The sequence below is a fragment of the Mirounga angustirostris genome, unplaced genomic scaffold (genome assembly GCF_029215605.1).
Source record: "Mirounga angustirostris isolate CCGP_5_RB_7025 unplaced genomic scaffold, mMirAng1.0.hap1 SCAF_13, whole genome shotgun sequence".
NCBI lineage: Eukaryota > Metazoa > Chordata > Mammalia > Carnivora > Phocidae > Mirounga > Mirounga angustirostris.
In genome coordinates, this window is record NW_026991721.1 from 91,515,733 (window position 1) to 91,529,530 (window position 13,798).

The following is a 13,798-nucleotide window of genomic DNA, read 5'->3' on the forward strand; positions in this document are numbered from 1 at the left end:
TAATGTGGCAGGATACAAAATCAATGCGCAGAAATCAGTTGCTTTCTTATATAGTAACGCAACTGTAGAAAAAGAAATTAGAGAAACGATTCCATTTACAATAGCACCAAAAACTATAAGATACCTCGGAATAAACCTAACCAAAGAGGTAAAGGATCTATACTCTAGGAACTACAAAACACTCATGAAAGAAATTGAAGGAGACAAAAAAAGATGGAAAAATATTCCATGCTCATGGATCAGAAGAATAAACATTGTTAAAATGTCTATGCTACCCAGAGCAATCTATACCTTCAATGACATCCCGATCAAAATTCCAATGACATTTTTCAAAGTGCTGGAACAAACAATCCTAAAATTTGTATGGAATCAGAAAAGACCCCAAATCGCCAAGGAAATGTTGAAAAAGAAAAACAAAGCTGGGGGCATCACATTGCCCAATTTCAAGCTATATTACAAAGCTGTGATCACCAAGACAGCATGGTACTGGCACAAAAACAGACATATAGACCAATGGAACAGAATAGAGAACCCAGGTATGGACCCTCAACTCTATGGTCAAATAAATTTTGACAAAGCAGGAAAAAACATGCAATGGAAAAAAGACAGTCTCTTCAATGAATGGTGCTGGGAAAACTGGACAGCCACATGCAGAAGAATGAAACTCGACCATTCTCTAACACCATTCACAAAGATAAACTCAAAGTGGATGAAAGACCTCAATGTGAGACAGGAATCCATCCAAATCCTAGAGGAGAACATAGGCAGTAACCTCTTTGACATCGCCCACAGCAACTTCTTTCAAGATACATCTCCAAAAGCTAGTGAAACAAAAGCAAAAATGAACTTTTGGGACTTCATCAAGATAAAAAACTTCTGCACAGCAAAGGAAACAGTCAACAAAACAAAGAGGCAACCCACAGAATGGGAGAAGATATTTGCAAATGACACTACAGATAAAGGGCTGGTATCCAAGGTCTATAAAGAACTTCTCAACTCAACACCCAAAAAACAAATAATAAGTCAAAAAGTGGGCAGAAGATATGAAAAGACACTTCTCTGAAGAAGACATACAAATGGCTAACAGACACATGAAAAAATGTTCATCATCATTAGCCATCAGGGAAATTCAAATCAAAACCACATTGAGATACCACCTTACACCAGTTAGAATGGCAAAAATGGACAGGGAAAGAAACAACAAATGTTGGAGAGGTTGTGGAGAAAGGGGAACCCTCTTATGCTGTTGGTGAGAATGAAGGTTGGTACAGCCACTTTGGAAAACAGTGTGGAGGTTCCTCAAAAATTTAAAAAATAGAGCTACCCTATGACCCAGCAATTGCACTACTGGGTATGTACCCCAAAGACACAGATGTAGTGAAAAGAAGGGCCATATGCACCCCAATGTTCATAGCAGCAATGTCCACCATAGCCAAACTGGAGAGAGCCGAGATGCCCTTCAACCGATGAATAGATAAAGAAGATGTGGTCCATATATACAATGGAATATTACTCAGCCATCAGAAAGGATGAATACCGAACTTTTACATCAACATGGATGGAACTGGAGGGTTTATGCTAAGTGAAATAAGTCAAGCAGAGAAAGTCAATTATATGGTTTCACTTATTTGTGGAACATCAGGAATAGCATGGAGGACACTAGGAGAAGGAAGGGAAAAATGGGGAGGGGGAATTGGAGGGAGAAATGAACCATGAGAGACTATGGACTCTGAGAAACAAACAGGGTTTTAGAGGGGAGGGGGGAAGGCGGATTGGTTAGCCCGGTGATGGGTATTAAGGAGGGCACGTACTGCATGGAGCACTGGGTGTTATACGAAAACAATGGATCGTGGATCACCACATCAAAAACTAATGATGTATGGTGACTAACATAACATAATAAAATTAAAAAAAAAAAAAAGGGACTGGATTGTTACCTAGTGAACTTTATTTACAGCAGTTATATAATTTGGATAATTCCAACCAGAATCCCTTCTTTGTCTTTGACAACAGATTTATGGCTGCAAAATAAGCGGATATTTGCCCCACGTTCTTATAAGTACCAGCCTTGATTCAAGGACAGTCTGTGAGTTGAATGAAAACAAATGATCTAAAGAGCACGTGGTCATCATTGTGATGTAAAATTATCGTAGCTCACTTCTCTTATCTTGTGTGAAAGAAAGCCTGCATCTTCACAGGGGAAATGACGTATGATCCAGTATTTAGAAACACAATTCCTTGCATTCAGTGAGCGTTTACAATGTTCACGCTAGGAATTTTCCATGGAGATCTTGGATGTTCTTTGCATTCTCCAGAAACGGTGGCTAGAAGCCTTGGATTTATAACATTTGTAGGCATTTATATTTCTTTAGATGGAATTTCCTGCCTTTTATTTATTTTATTATTTGTAAAAGATTTATTTATCAGGAGAGAGAGAGAGAGAGAGTGAGTATGAGTGAGCCAGGGTGGGCAGGGGAGGGGGAGAGGGGAAAAAAAAAAATCTCAAGGAGACTCCCCGCTGAGTGCAGAATCTATGCAGGGTTCAATCTCAGGACCTTGAGACAGTGACCTGAGCGAAAATCAAGAGTCCGATGCCTAAACGACTGAGCCACCTAGGCACCCCAAAGAATTTCCTGTCTTCTAAATGCCTGATATTGACAGCATTGCAATTGCAAGGTAGCTGTGATGTCATGAGAAAGGCAGTGGAAGGACAGGCCTTGAAACGTGGGTCCCAGTCCAGATTTTGCCACTGACCGGCTGTGTGTACTTGGGTGAATCTCTTCACCACCCTAGGCCTTGGATTCCTCCTTTGAACAATAAGGGGAATAGGCCTTACTTTAGGAGCCCTGCAGCTCTGAGAACCCATAGTTTTATTAATTGGATTACATCCATCATACAAAATTCAGCAATGGTATATAAGAATTGGAAAAAGCATTCATTTTAAATTCAGTATATTAAAAATGTGTAATAATTAAAGCTTTCTCTATTTTCACACTTGCCAGGGAGTAGAAATAATGACTACAGTTAAGGTCATGGATTAAACTATTCCTTTAATAGCTTGCTTACAATCGTCTTAACCGTCTTGATAACCTTACAGGATTGTAGGCGATGTAACTTTAAATGATGCTTGGGGAGGTTTTTGAGCTCACTCTTTATTTACTAATTTAACACCATAAGCATCCCAATTTTGAAATAAGCTAGAAAGGAACTAGCGGTTGTCTCTGAGGGCATTACACCCCAGGGCACTGTGGCTTTAGCATTTCTGGCGGGGACTCTGCCTTTAATGGACATAATCTATGCCCACGCACACACTTGACTTCTGTCTCTGACTGCTCATCTGTTGTGATGGCGCCGTGCCTGCCCTGAGGATTGCACCAGGGTTTAACGACGCGGAGTGTGAGAGCAAATGGATGCACAGACAACAGAAATGACTAATGCCTGCAACGGAAAGTCACTTCTCCGGTATAACCATTCCCATGTGATCAGAAATAACTAAAATGCTAGCAGCCATCCCCAAAATACTGTGCGAAACCCCTAGAGTAAGGGGGTAATGTAATGTATGTGAAGGGGTTGGCCCACCCAGGGCCTTAAACTGAAAATCTATCTGGTAAAGTCCGTAAAAATCAACATGGATGAATGTTACTAGGCACCAACAGGGATGAAAGTGGGCTCCTGGAAACTCTCACAGTGTTCTTAGCAATACTAGAATGTTCAACATGCCCTCAGGTGTCATCTTTACTCTCCTACCCACTGCAAACCAACAACAACAACAAAACAAACACAATCTACAACACCCCTGTGAGAAAAGTCTGCCCTCAGCTTCATATTCCCAATGTGTTCCACAAAACAGTCTGGGAATTGTGCGGGGAAATGAAAATGCTGAGTTTTGGTCTTTACTCAGTTTCTCTTTACCCACTCACTGTTTCGGTTCTCCAGTACTGCTATTTGAATCTCCACCTGGTTCTTGTACTATTAATCAGAAATAATATATATAAAAGCATTTGAGAGGAAGATCTTAGACCACCACAACACAACACAAATGCGGATTATTATTACTGAGTCCCTTTCTTATTTTTAGACCATTCTGAGCATAACAATTTAAGAATGCCTCATTGTGCCTTGACTCCTGCCCAGTAATTTCTCGCACAAGGTGGTTTATTAGAATATGGGATCTCTGGTGAAGGCTATGATTCCCAGATGATGTGAAAGACATCTACAGACCTTAATGAATGAACACATCTCTCTTTCCCAGGAGCGGTGCTGGGGAATATAGACGACTATGACCCTGCTGCCCAAAGCAAAACACGATTAATGTTGGTTTATTCCCAAGGCAGAGTATCCTTTAAAAACTTTTATTACTTTACCTAAAACGTATAATTTTCCTTGTATATTTCCTCTGGCCTCAATTTAGTCCATATCGAAATTGTTACAGCTTTAATTTTTGCTAGATCGTAAAATTGAATCCTTTATCAGATCAGCCCTGATCACCTATCTAGATAACTTCTAATTAGAGGCTCAGGTTCTGGTTAGGGGAGCATACTTTCAGTTCAATTTCTGGCTCTGGCCCTAAGTAACTGCATAAACCTTCACAACTGTCAGAGCCTTGGTTCCTTGTCTGCAAAATGGGGGTAATAATACATAAGGGGCTCTTCTAAGGATAAATAAGATAGAATATATAAAGCAAATAGTTCTACAAATGGTAGCTGATTACATTTAAGTATTCTTATTAAACACATATACTAGGTACTGTACCACTGCCCTCTGATTTTGTTTTTGGTTTTTTTTTTTAAACATATAAGGTTTCAGAGGCCCCAGGACCGAAGAGGTTATTTCTAATGCTCGAGGAATTACATTGATCTCTTTCTTTGCCAGCGCCCAGTATCCTAAGGCTAGTTGTGGAGTGGGGTTTAAGGATTATCACGTGGAGATCCTCTCTCCACTCTTGATTCATTCACCGTAGTCAATACTGCTCCGATTTCCATTAAGTAAAAGGTTCTCTCTAATCCATATACATTGAACTATGGCTTGACTTTGTTGAGATACAAGAGAGTAATTGCTTTGAGGAGGTTCTAGTAACATCAAAACAGAAGAGGAGGGCTCAAGTGATTTGTCAGGCAGCTTTTAAAATTGTTGCTTATAACAGCAAGAAGAAAGAGGTTTTTCATGGTTTTAAGGCAAGGCTTTGACTAATTTTTTTGAACTACAATTCCCAGAATGCCATCTACCTTGTAAAAATGAACGCCTACTTGAATTTCACATTGAGAGTCTGAGATCGATTTGTCTGTTTCACGGCTAGTAAACTACTCAGAGCCAAGCAACAATGCACATAGGAAAGGTTTCCAAGACTTAAGTGAAGGAGGCCAATAACTAAACTAACCTGAATAATATTTTTGAGGCATTATTTGGCTAAAGGGTTCGGTTCTGTTTTCCTTTGTAGTGGAGAACTGGTCCTCCCAACATTCGGTGTCTCAAGCACTACACCACCAGATAATCCCTAGGGCTCAAAGCCATTCTAACCCCGAGGATGATAGTCTTGTCATTGAAGATTTGTGAGGCAAATCAGTCTAAGGAAAACAGCAATATTTACGGATCTCTGAATCAGAAGACGAAGGCCCTAACCATAATTTTGATTTCTCTAAGTACTTTTCTTGATTTTGAAATATATTGAGTGGCATTTACATTGTCCTTGGGTAAAGAGCAAGGGGTAAAGTCTGCTCCCTGAGCACTGGACTCAAAGAGGAAAAACTCAACTTTGGGGAAATGAGGTCCCTTAATGGATCTTCGCTTTGTTCTCCACAGGCCAGAATGCCTATCTACTGCAAAATATCTTTCCTCTGCCCTCATTTCTGGAAAAAGAAAAAAAAACAAAAACAAAAAAACAGCAGTAAAACTACTACCGTTTATTACCTAGGAGACTCTGACTCTCTTACATCAGAGCTATGACAAAAACACGGCTTAGGGTGTAGAGTCAGACTGCAGGAGTTCTCTGCTCCACCACTCAGTTGATGTAATAAATGGGTATAAATATAACCCCTTTAAGACTCATGTATAGCCTTTAAAATGGGGATCACTATAGTGTCTCCTAACAGGGCTGCCATACAGATTAAATGAGATAATACATGTAAAGTGTTTAGCACAGGGATGGGCTCATGATAAACACTCTATAAATGCTAGCTATTGTTATGAGCACCTTAAAGTAACCTTTGGCTTCTCTTCTTCCTTCAGCCACCATATCTAATCTGTCAACAAGCCCTGTCAATTCTTACACTCATTCTCTTCCCTCCCCAACTATAAATTACCTATGCAGTGAATGAACAAAAGATTGCTAAGAAGGATGCCCACCCACATAAGCGTACATATTGGCTATCTCCGATGAGGCAGATGGGGGTGGGGGGAATGGGTTTGAGAAGGGGAACAAGGAAGTTTTGTCTGTAATATTTTATGTCTATAAAAAATACATCTGAGGGGTGCCTGGGTGGTGCAGTCGGTTAAGCGTCTGGCTCTTGGTTTAGGCTCAGGTCATGATCTCAGGGTCCTGGGATTGAGCCCCACATCGGGCTCTGTGATCCATGCAGAGTCTGCTTGAGTTTCTCTCCCTCTCCCTCTGCCCCTCCCACTCATGTGTGTGCTCTCTCTAAAATAAATTAATTAAAAAATATATATCTGAAACAAATACGGCAATAAGGGTTATATGGTGTTTTTCTCTGTACTTTTCTTTAGGTTAGAATTTTGTCATCATTTACACCAACATCAACAACAACAACCACAAACATCCTCCCACAGCACTATGATGTTCAACAAGTTATTTGATCTCTGTTCGCCTCATTTTCCTTATCTGTAAATGGGAAGAGCAGCATTTTTCTGGCAGGATGACAATGAAGAATTAAATGAAATTACGGATGGCCCTTTAAAAAGAGATACTGTTGTCGTTTTAATTATGATTACCATCTGGTAGTTTCTTTGTCTATCATGAGTTTACCCTCTAATTCAGAATGCACCGGCTTGCAGGATAATCTTCCTCAAACGAGGCTTCCTCTCATGGTCTTCCCAAGAACCTGTATTCTCTCCCCCTGGTGTAGCCAGGCCAAGCAGGGGTGACTGTCTGGCTGACACCTTCCCTGAGCCCCTCTTCCTCCCCCAGCACTGGGGCTGCACCTTGCTCATGGCGCCTACCACCTGCACTGTACTTTGAGATCCCTAAGAAGCAAATGTGCTTGATTCTGCCCGATAATATTTGCAGTGGAAGAAATAAGGAGGGAAAACAGAAAGGAAGAAAAAGACTCAGGGCTGGGCTCTAATTCTGGCTCCTGCAGGCGCCCTTCCTATGACTGCCTTGCTGGGACGAGTTGTAGCGTTCTGTGTTCAATGCCCTATCTGGGGTGTGGGCTGGTTGCACGCTCGACTGCCCCTATAATCAGGCCCCTTACGCAGTCCTCTTTCCCTACGCTCAGAACAAATCCTCTGCCACCAAGTGGGGCTTGAACGTGTCACATGTTCACTCTAATTCGGTTCTTGTTTCCAAATTTTTACCTTCTCTCCAAAACCCTGCCTGCCCAAGTTCTAAGCCTTCTAAGAAACTTTCCTCAATATATTTTACCCATTTAAAAAAAAAAAAAACCTAACACATCTATAACTTATAAAAAGCTAGTCACTGTTCTACATACATTGTGTATATATTCATTTATTTTCGCCTCAAAACTCTGTGAAGTAACTATTATTATCCCATTTTAATGATGAGGGAACTGAGGCACAGAGGGATTAAATGGACTTGGCCAACTCACACAGCCAGTAAGTGGCAGAACTTGAACTCCAATGGTCTGCTTTGGACTACACACTTTGTCACCCCATGAAAACCTCTTTCTAATCAATAGCTTTTAACTTCTTCCATACTGTGTCATATAATTTTTTCATTAAAATTGAGTAATGCACTAATTTATATTCTCTTATATTATTTGGTAACTCATAGCATAATGTTAACACCCCATAAATACTGATTATTAGAAATTAAATCTTTATATGATTATGTAAGCTGTGGGAGGTAGACCTTCATAAGCTCAGGTAGGATTGTACTTCCAGAATGTATTTACTGACACTGATAGCAGTCCTGGGAGATGGACAGGCCAGATCAATTTGACAGGTGAGAAGAGTGAGCCACAAGAGTTAAGTGACTTATTCCAAATTATACACTAAACAGCAGTGCCTGGACCAAATCAACACCACCCGATTCTAAGTCATGGCACTTTTTTATAGCAGGCTTTCTGGAATCTCTCCGAGGTCAGGTCATAGCAGTGGAGACACTTGGAATACGGACAGGAAATAAGGAGCAGGAGGAGTGCATACACCCTTATTAATACCTATCCTTGTCTTTTGCGTATTTTTTATTTAAAAAAGGGGCGTGGCAAAAAGCCTGGCTTTAAGCTGTCCTTAGGCGCTTGGGAGCTGTCTCACACGCATCACAAGGTGTTCATTACCATAGCCTGTCCTTACTGTTGCTTGTGATCTACCAGTGATGACTTAACTTACATTTCAGAACCCACTGTTGAACACAAGCCAATTCCTTACCTGTTGTCCATGCCATTGTTCTGGGTATGGAGGTTTTCTCTGCCATCCTTCTGAGCTACTTTTCTGCTTGCTTCCTCTTCTGTCTCACTCAGGCTTTCCTCCTCTAAGCTGTCTGGCTCCATACTGTTGTCCCCCTGGATTTGGTCTTCAAACTGGGACTTACTCTCTTGAGTGAAGCTTCCTGAATCAGATTCCAAGGAGTCTTTTGAAATCAGATGTAAGTCCTTCTTGAAAGGTGGCTCTGTGGACCGGACCTTTAAGTTGGTATGATGAACAGGAGATTGAATTGAGAGCTTGGGAATTAATTTACTATGACTCATCTTGAAAACATACAAATATGAATATGAATACAAATATTCTTGATGATAGGAGCAGTTGGCTTGAGTATTTAAAGTTGTGGTTCACAAAAGCATTACCTAAAAAAAAAAATTGTATTCGTGTCACTTTGTGACTACAGAATTCTCTTTAATTTCAACGTTAATCAAACGTTTAAGTGAGCAGAACCCTGTTACATTATCTGCAGCCTTTTGTATGTACCCTTTTGTATGGGGAAGGTCTATTGGAAAAACTATTGTGTTCTCTCTACAGAAACACATCTGATGTAGAGTTCATAAACAGCCTGAGTAATCAAATACAGCTTTATTGAGGAAATCAAATGGCTGGATTCCTTTTTCTACCTTCCAAGGGCCTATTACAGACAAGCCTGGACAAAGCTAAATGGTTAATTATGGACGGTACTTTGATGGCTTTATTTCAAATACCCAGGGCACCAATATAAATATGCCATGTTCAGGAGTATTCATGAATAGAGTAAAACAGGTTCAGGATCTACTGTTTGAAAAGTAAAGGAGAGAGCAGGGAAGAACATGGCCTCCATAGTTGGAACTGTAAAGAGGGAAGCTGTTTTGTACCTGGATCTATATCGGCTGGTTTCATCATTTAGAAGGCATTTTGGCCCCCCGGGTTGCCACTAGGTAGGAATAAGTAATTTAGGTGGACATTACGTGGAGATCAATCTCAGCTCAGTATATAAAAAAAAGAACAATGATTAAAACTGTTTAACGCAAAATTTGGAGGCTTTGTGCATACTGCCACTGAGTGATTCATGGCAGAGGCTGGATGTCTACCTTCTTGAAAGGGATGCTGGCCTCGAGAATATTGCGTGGGTGGGAGATTGGCCTGAGTAACAGCTAGGGTCCCTTCTAACTCGCTTAAGTGTGTGATTCCAAGTGAGCCTTCCTTGCCTCAGAGGGCTGCCATAAAGACCCATGAGATGGTTTATGGAAAGGGTGCTCTAAGTTCGTATCACATTGAAAGGAGATGATGATTTTGGATTGTGCTTCCTTTCATCTCTCCCTAGCATTTCTATTTTGCTCAGTCTTCTATCTCACTGCCTTTATGCCATTTTTTTTTCCTGTAGGTCAGACAACAGAAACTTTTACCATCAGAGATTCCAGGGCTTGCTCTTGTTCTTTTGGCAAATGCTAGCTTTAATTAAATAACACAAACTTATTCCTATTTCTTGCACTGCTAATAATGTTGACCTCGTTGCTAACACCATCAACACCTCAGAGGAAAGTACCTTAACAAACAAAATAGATGAAAGGTAGCATTCAGATTTAAATGCATATGAAGTGGTTTTCTTTTTAATTCAAAATTCCCCAAGCTGGTATTATAAATATAAATAATATATTATTGTTTAACCGTACAGACTGCTATATCATCTTATTTTAAAAATACATAGTGTGTCCTATCTTATTTTAATATTGACAAGTAGATTAACTCTTGCTTTTTATGGAGTTTTTAGAAAGCAGCAAATCCACCAAGTACTAACTAACATTTTAACAGAAACAGTTTGTATAAACATCTGTAAGAGTTTTACTGGGGGAGTTTAAGTCACTGTGCATGGGATTGTTAAAGACAAAGCTTAAAATAATCATTCTATCTCAATTTGGAATTGCTCATGAAATCATTCAGTACCCTCAATTGTTTTTTTTTTTTTTTTTTTTTAAGATTTTATTTATTTGACAGAGACAGAGACAGCGAGAGCAGGAACACAAGCAGGGGGAGTGGGAGAGGGAGAAGCAGGCTCTCCGCAGAGCAGGGAGCCTGATGCGGGACTCGACCCCAGGACCCCGGGATCATGACCTGAGCCGAAGGCAGACGCCTAACGACCGAGCCACCCAGGCGCCCTCAATTGTTGTTCTTAAGTGAGATGGACTAAGGTTTCCTAGAGTTAATGAATAAAAAAAGTCCATAGAAGAAGATTATTTTGGTGTAATTAATGAAATCTGGAATAGTGCAGAGAATAGAAAGCCAAACACCAGCAAAGCTGGGGCTTTGGTGGAGGCCTGATCTTATAAAGGCATGAGATTAAAGAAGGAAAAGCTGGTATCTCGAATAAATTAGCAAGTAGGCATTTTAAATGTCATGAATGTGGCTCCGTAGTGGCACAATTGTTTTTCACTGAAATTTTGGACCGAGAGAGGCTGACAACCTCGTTACAAAAGTAAACAAGGCAGACTGGGATATTGCCAATGGTATCCAGGCACTAAGACGCGGCAGTTCCCTAGGGTTCCCTTCAAGACCTTGGGTCTCCTCCTCTAGTACTGGGAGGAACGAATTTCCGTCTGTAGGTGAAAAGGCACCCTCCTTGCTCTGGCCAAGAAGAAAGAGAAAAAGTTGCCCTGTTGTGGAACAGCCCGGAAGCTGCCCACAAGGGACGATCGGTTTGTTTTCTCTCTTTGCCTCTTTTCTGATGGACAAGACCCGGCAGCCAAGGCATCTTAAGGTCAAGGAGGTGACAGGTCCCTGGGGGCGGGGGCGGGGAGGGAGTCTGTTGCCCTGGGCAGTTCTTTATCAACAGAGGACAGGGCTGCTCTGGGAGTCCGGACACTAAAGCCTCTCCAGGTGCCGGTTCCTGGGCCCTCGTCCCTGCCTTGCCACGGTCCCCCACTTCCTGCCCGGGCCCCAAATGCTGTCCGGCGCGGGCTCGTTGGGGTTCTGCTGGTCCTGATCCAGTTTCCTCCTGTCCCCACCCCCAGTCCCAGTCCTTCCCATTTCCCTCCCCCGGCGCGCGCACCCTCGTTCAGGAGGCAACCGCCTGTCACCTGCCCAGTGCTCCTCGGCGACCGCGACCCCTGCAGCCTGCATCCTCCTGAGCCGCCACCACCCGACCTCCCTCCTCCTGCCCCGCCCCGCGCGCGTGGCAGGTGCTGCCTTGGAGACCGTGGCCAACAGAGCGCGCCCGGGGCTCCGCTCAGGGGGCGGGGCTCCGCTCAGGGGGCGGGGCTCCGCTCGGGGGCGGGGCCAGCGCGGAGGCGTTTCCTGCCCCGGCAGAGGGGGTGGGACTGGTTGTGATGACCGCGTTCGAGGACGGGGAACTCTGGGCCAGGCTGCTGTAGGGCCACCCTGACTTCCCATCTTTGGAAAGCAAGGAAAGGCAGGCCACTGAGTGGGAGGAGATACCTGCGACAAATACTGCTAGGGCAGGCAAAGGACTCCTACAAATCAAGAGAGAAAATCCAGTGAAAGAAGGGGTAAATGACTTGGACAGGAATATTAGAAAAGAAATCCAAATGGCGGATAAATATTTGTTTTTGATTGAAAAGGTGCTTAATTCATTAATAATCAGAAGAGGGCAAATTAAAAGCATAGTGGATATCTGTGACTCCGTACTCACCAGATGGGCATAAGTCAAAATATCTGACTGCGCCCAGGGTAGGGGAGGATGCAAGGCAAAGAACCCTCATGTGCTACAGAGGGGAGTGTGAAGTGGCGCAGCCACTTTGGCGAATCGTTCGAGGTTAGCTGGGATATATAAATATCCTGCGACTCAGCAATTTCACTTTTAGGTGTCTAGCCCCCAAACTTATGCACCCAACTGAAAATAACTGAAACGTCCATCAACAATAGAACAGTTAATTAAAATGTGATACTCCATACCCTGGCCTACTATACAGTAAGGTCAATGAATGAAATACAGCAACAACACAGAGAGATCTTAACGCCTCCGCCTCCTGGTTTCAGCTTAGGTCCTGATCTCAGAGTTGTGAGATGGAGCCTGCGTCGGGCTCTGTGCTCAGTGAGGAGTCTGTTTATGTTGCTCTTCCCCTCTCCCTTTGCCCCTCTTCCCTGCTCAGGCTCTCTCTCTCTCTCTCAAATAAGTAAATCTTTTAAAAAAAGTGTTGAGGAAAAAATCCCTCAAAATACATATTGTATGATTTTATACATAAAAATTATAAACAGAAAAATTTAAACTGTACTATCTATGGATGTACAGTTAATGGAGAGAACTATGCAAAGAAGCAAAGTAGTGATTGTCATAAAGTTAGGATTGTGATTAGCTCTGGCCTGCATGGGGGGCGGCGTTGGCAGAGTGTGCGATTGTATTTCCTGACTTTTAATGCTGGTTACATAGATAACTCATTTTATAACAGTTCATTAAGCTTTATTTACATTCATGTGTATCTATATAGAATATTTCACTATTAAAAAGCCTTTAAAGAAGAGTAAAAAAAAAAAGTGTTGGGAATTATATTCACATTAAAATAGCATTAAAACCACAAGTAGATTTGAATAACTAGCTGCAAAGAGGGAAGAATGATTCCAGTTGCCTCATTCATGATAGGAAACTGAGAATTGGAAAATATCTTTACTACTCAATTTTACTATTTTTTATTTTGTTTTTTATTCGAGTTAGATATTTTTTTAAAAACTTTTTTTTTGACAGCAGTTACCTTGTCTTATGAGTATACAACAGAACCTCAATGTTAAGAAATGAAAGCAAGGGGCGCCTGGGTGGCTCAGTTGGTTAAGCGACTGCCTTCGGCTCAGGTCATGATCCTGGAGTCCCGGGATCGAGTCCCACATCGGGCTCCCTGCTCGGCAGGGAGTCTGCTTCTCCCTCTGCCCTCTTCCCCCTCGTGCTCTCTCTCTCTCATTCTCTCTCTCAAATAAATAAATAAAATCTTAAAAAAAAAAAAGAAATGAAAGCAGGGTAGCCAAAAGCATTGGTGCTGTTCTGCCCAGCATATTATACAGATTAACATTAGAGCTACTGCAAGTGTGCAAACCAAGCCCAGGCAGAAGGATTTGTTCCCCACAGCAGCTTCTGGAATATGTTATGGAGTTGTTGCTGAGTCATTCCCTTGTCTGCCTCCTCATCTGCTGGTCTGTGGAAACAGATGCTGTGGTTCTTCAGACCCGTGAGGTGCTTTCTGCACCATCTAGAAAA

The 13,798-nt window shown here is 42.0% G+C and overlaps 1 protein-coding gene across 4 annotated transcripts in view; it reads right to left on the reverse strand.

Moving 5' to 3' along the window:
• The window catches only part of JHY (junctional cadherin complex regulator), a 65,433-nt gene extending 53,628 nt beyond the window's left edge, over positions 1 to 11,805 (reverse strand). The window contains exons 1-2 of one of the 4 annotated variants that reach the window (XM_045894812.3): positions 11,645 to 11,802; positions 8,563 to 8,978 (exon numbers count right to left, since the gene is read on the reverse strand). In XM_045894812.3, the coding sequence (XP_045750768.1) occupies positions 8,563 to 8,882 (320 nt within the window). In that variant the 5' untranslated portion in view covers positions 8,883 to 8,978; positions 11,645 to 11,802. Of the gene's footprint in view, positions 1 to 8,562; positions 8,979 to 11,644 lie in introns of all 4 variants that reach the window. The other 3 variants (XM_054512234.2, XM_045894813.3, XM_054512235.2) reach the window with 3 other exon arrangements.
• Between the last annotated feature and the right edge of the window lie 1,993 nt (positions 11,806 to 13,798).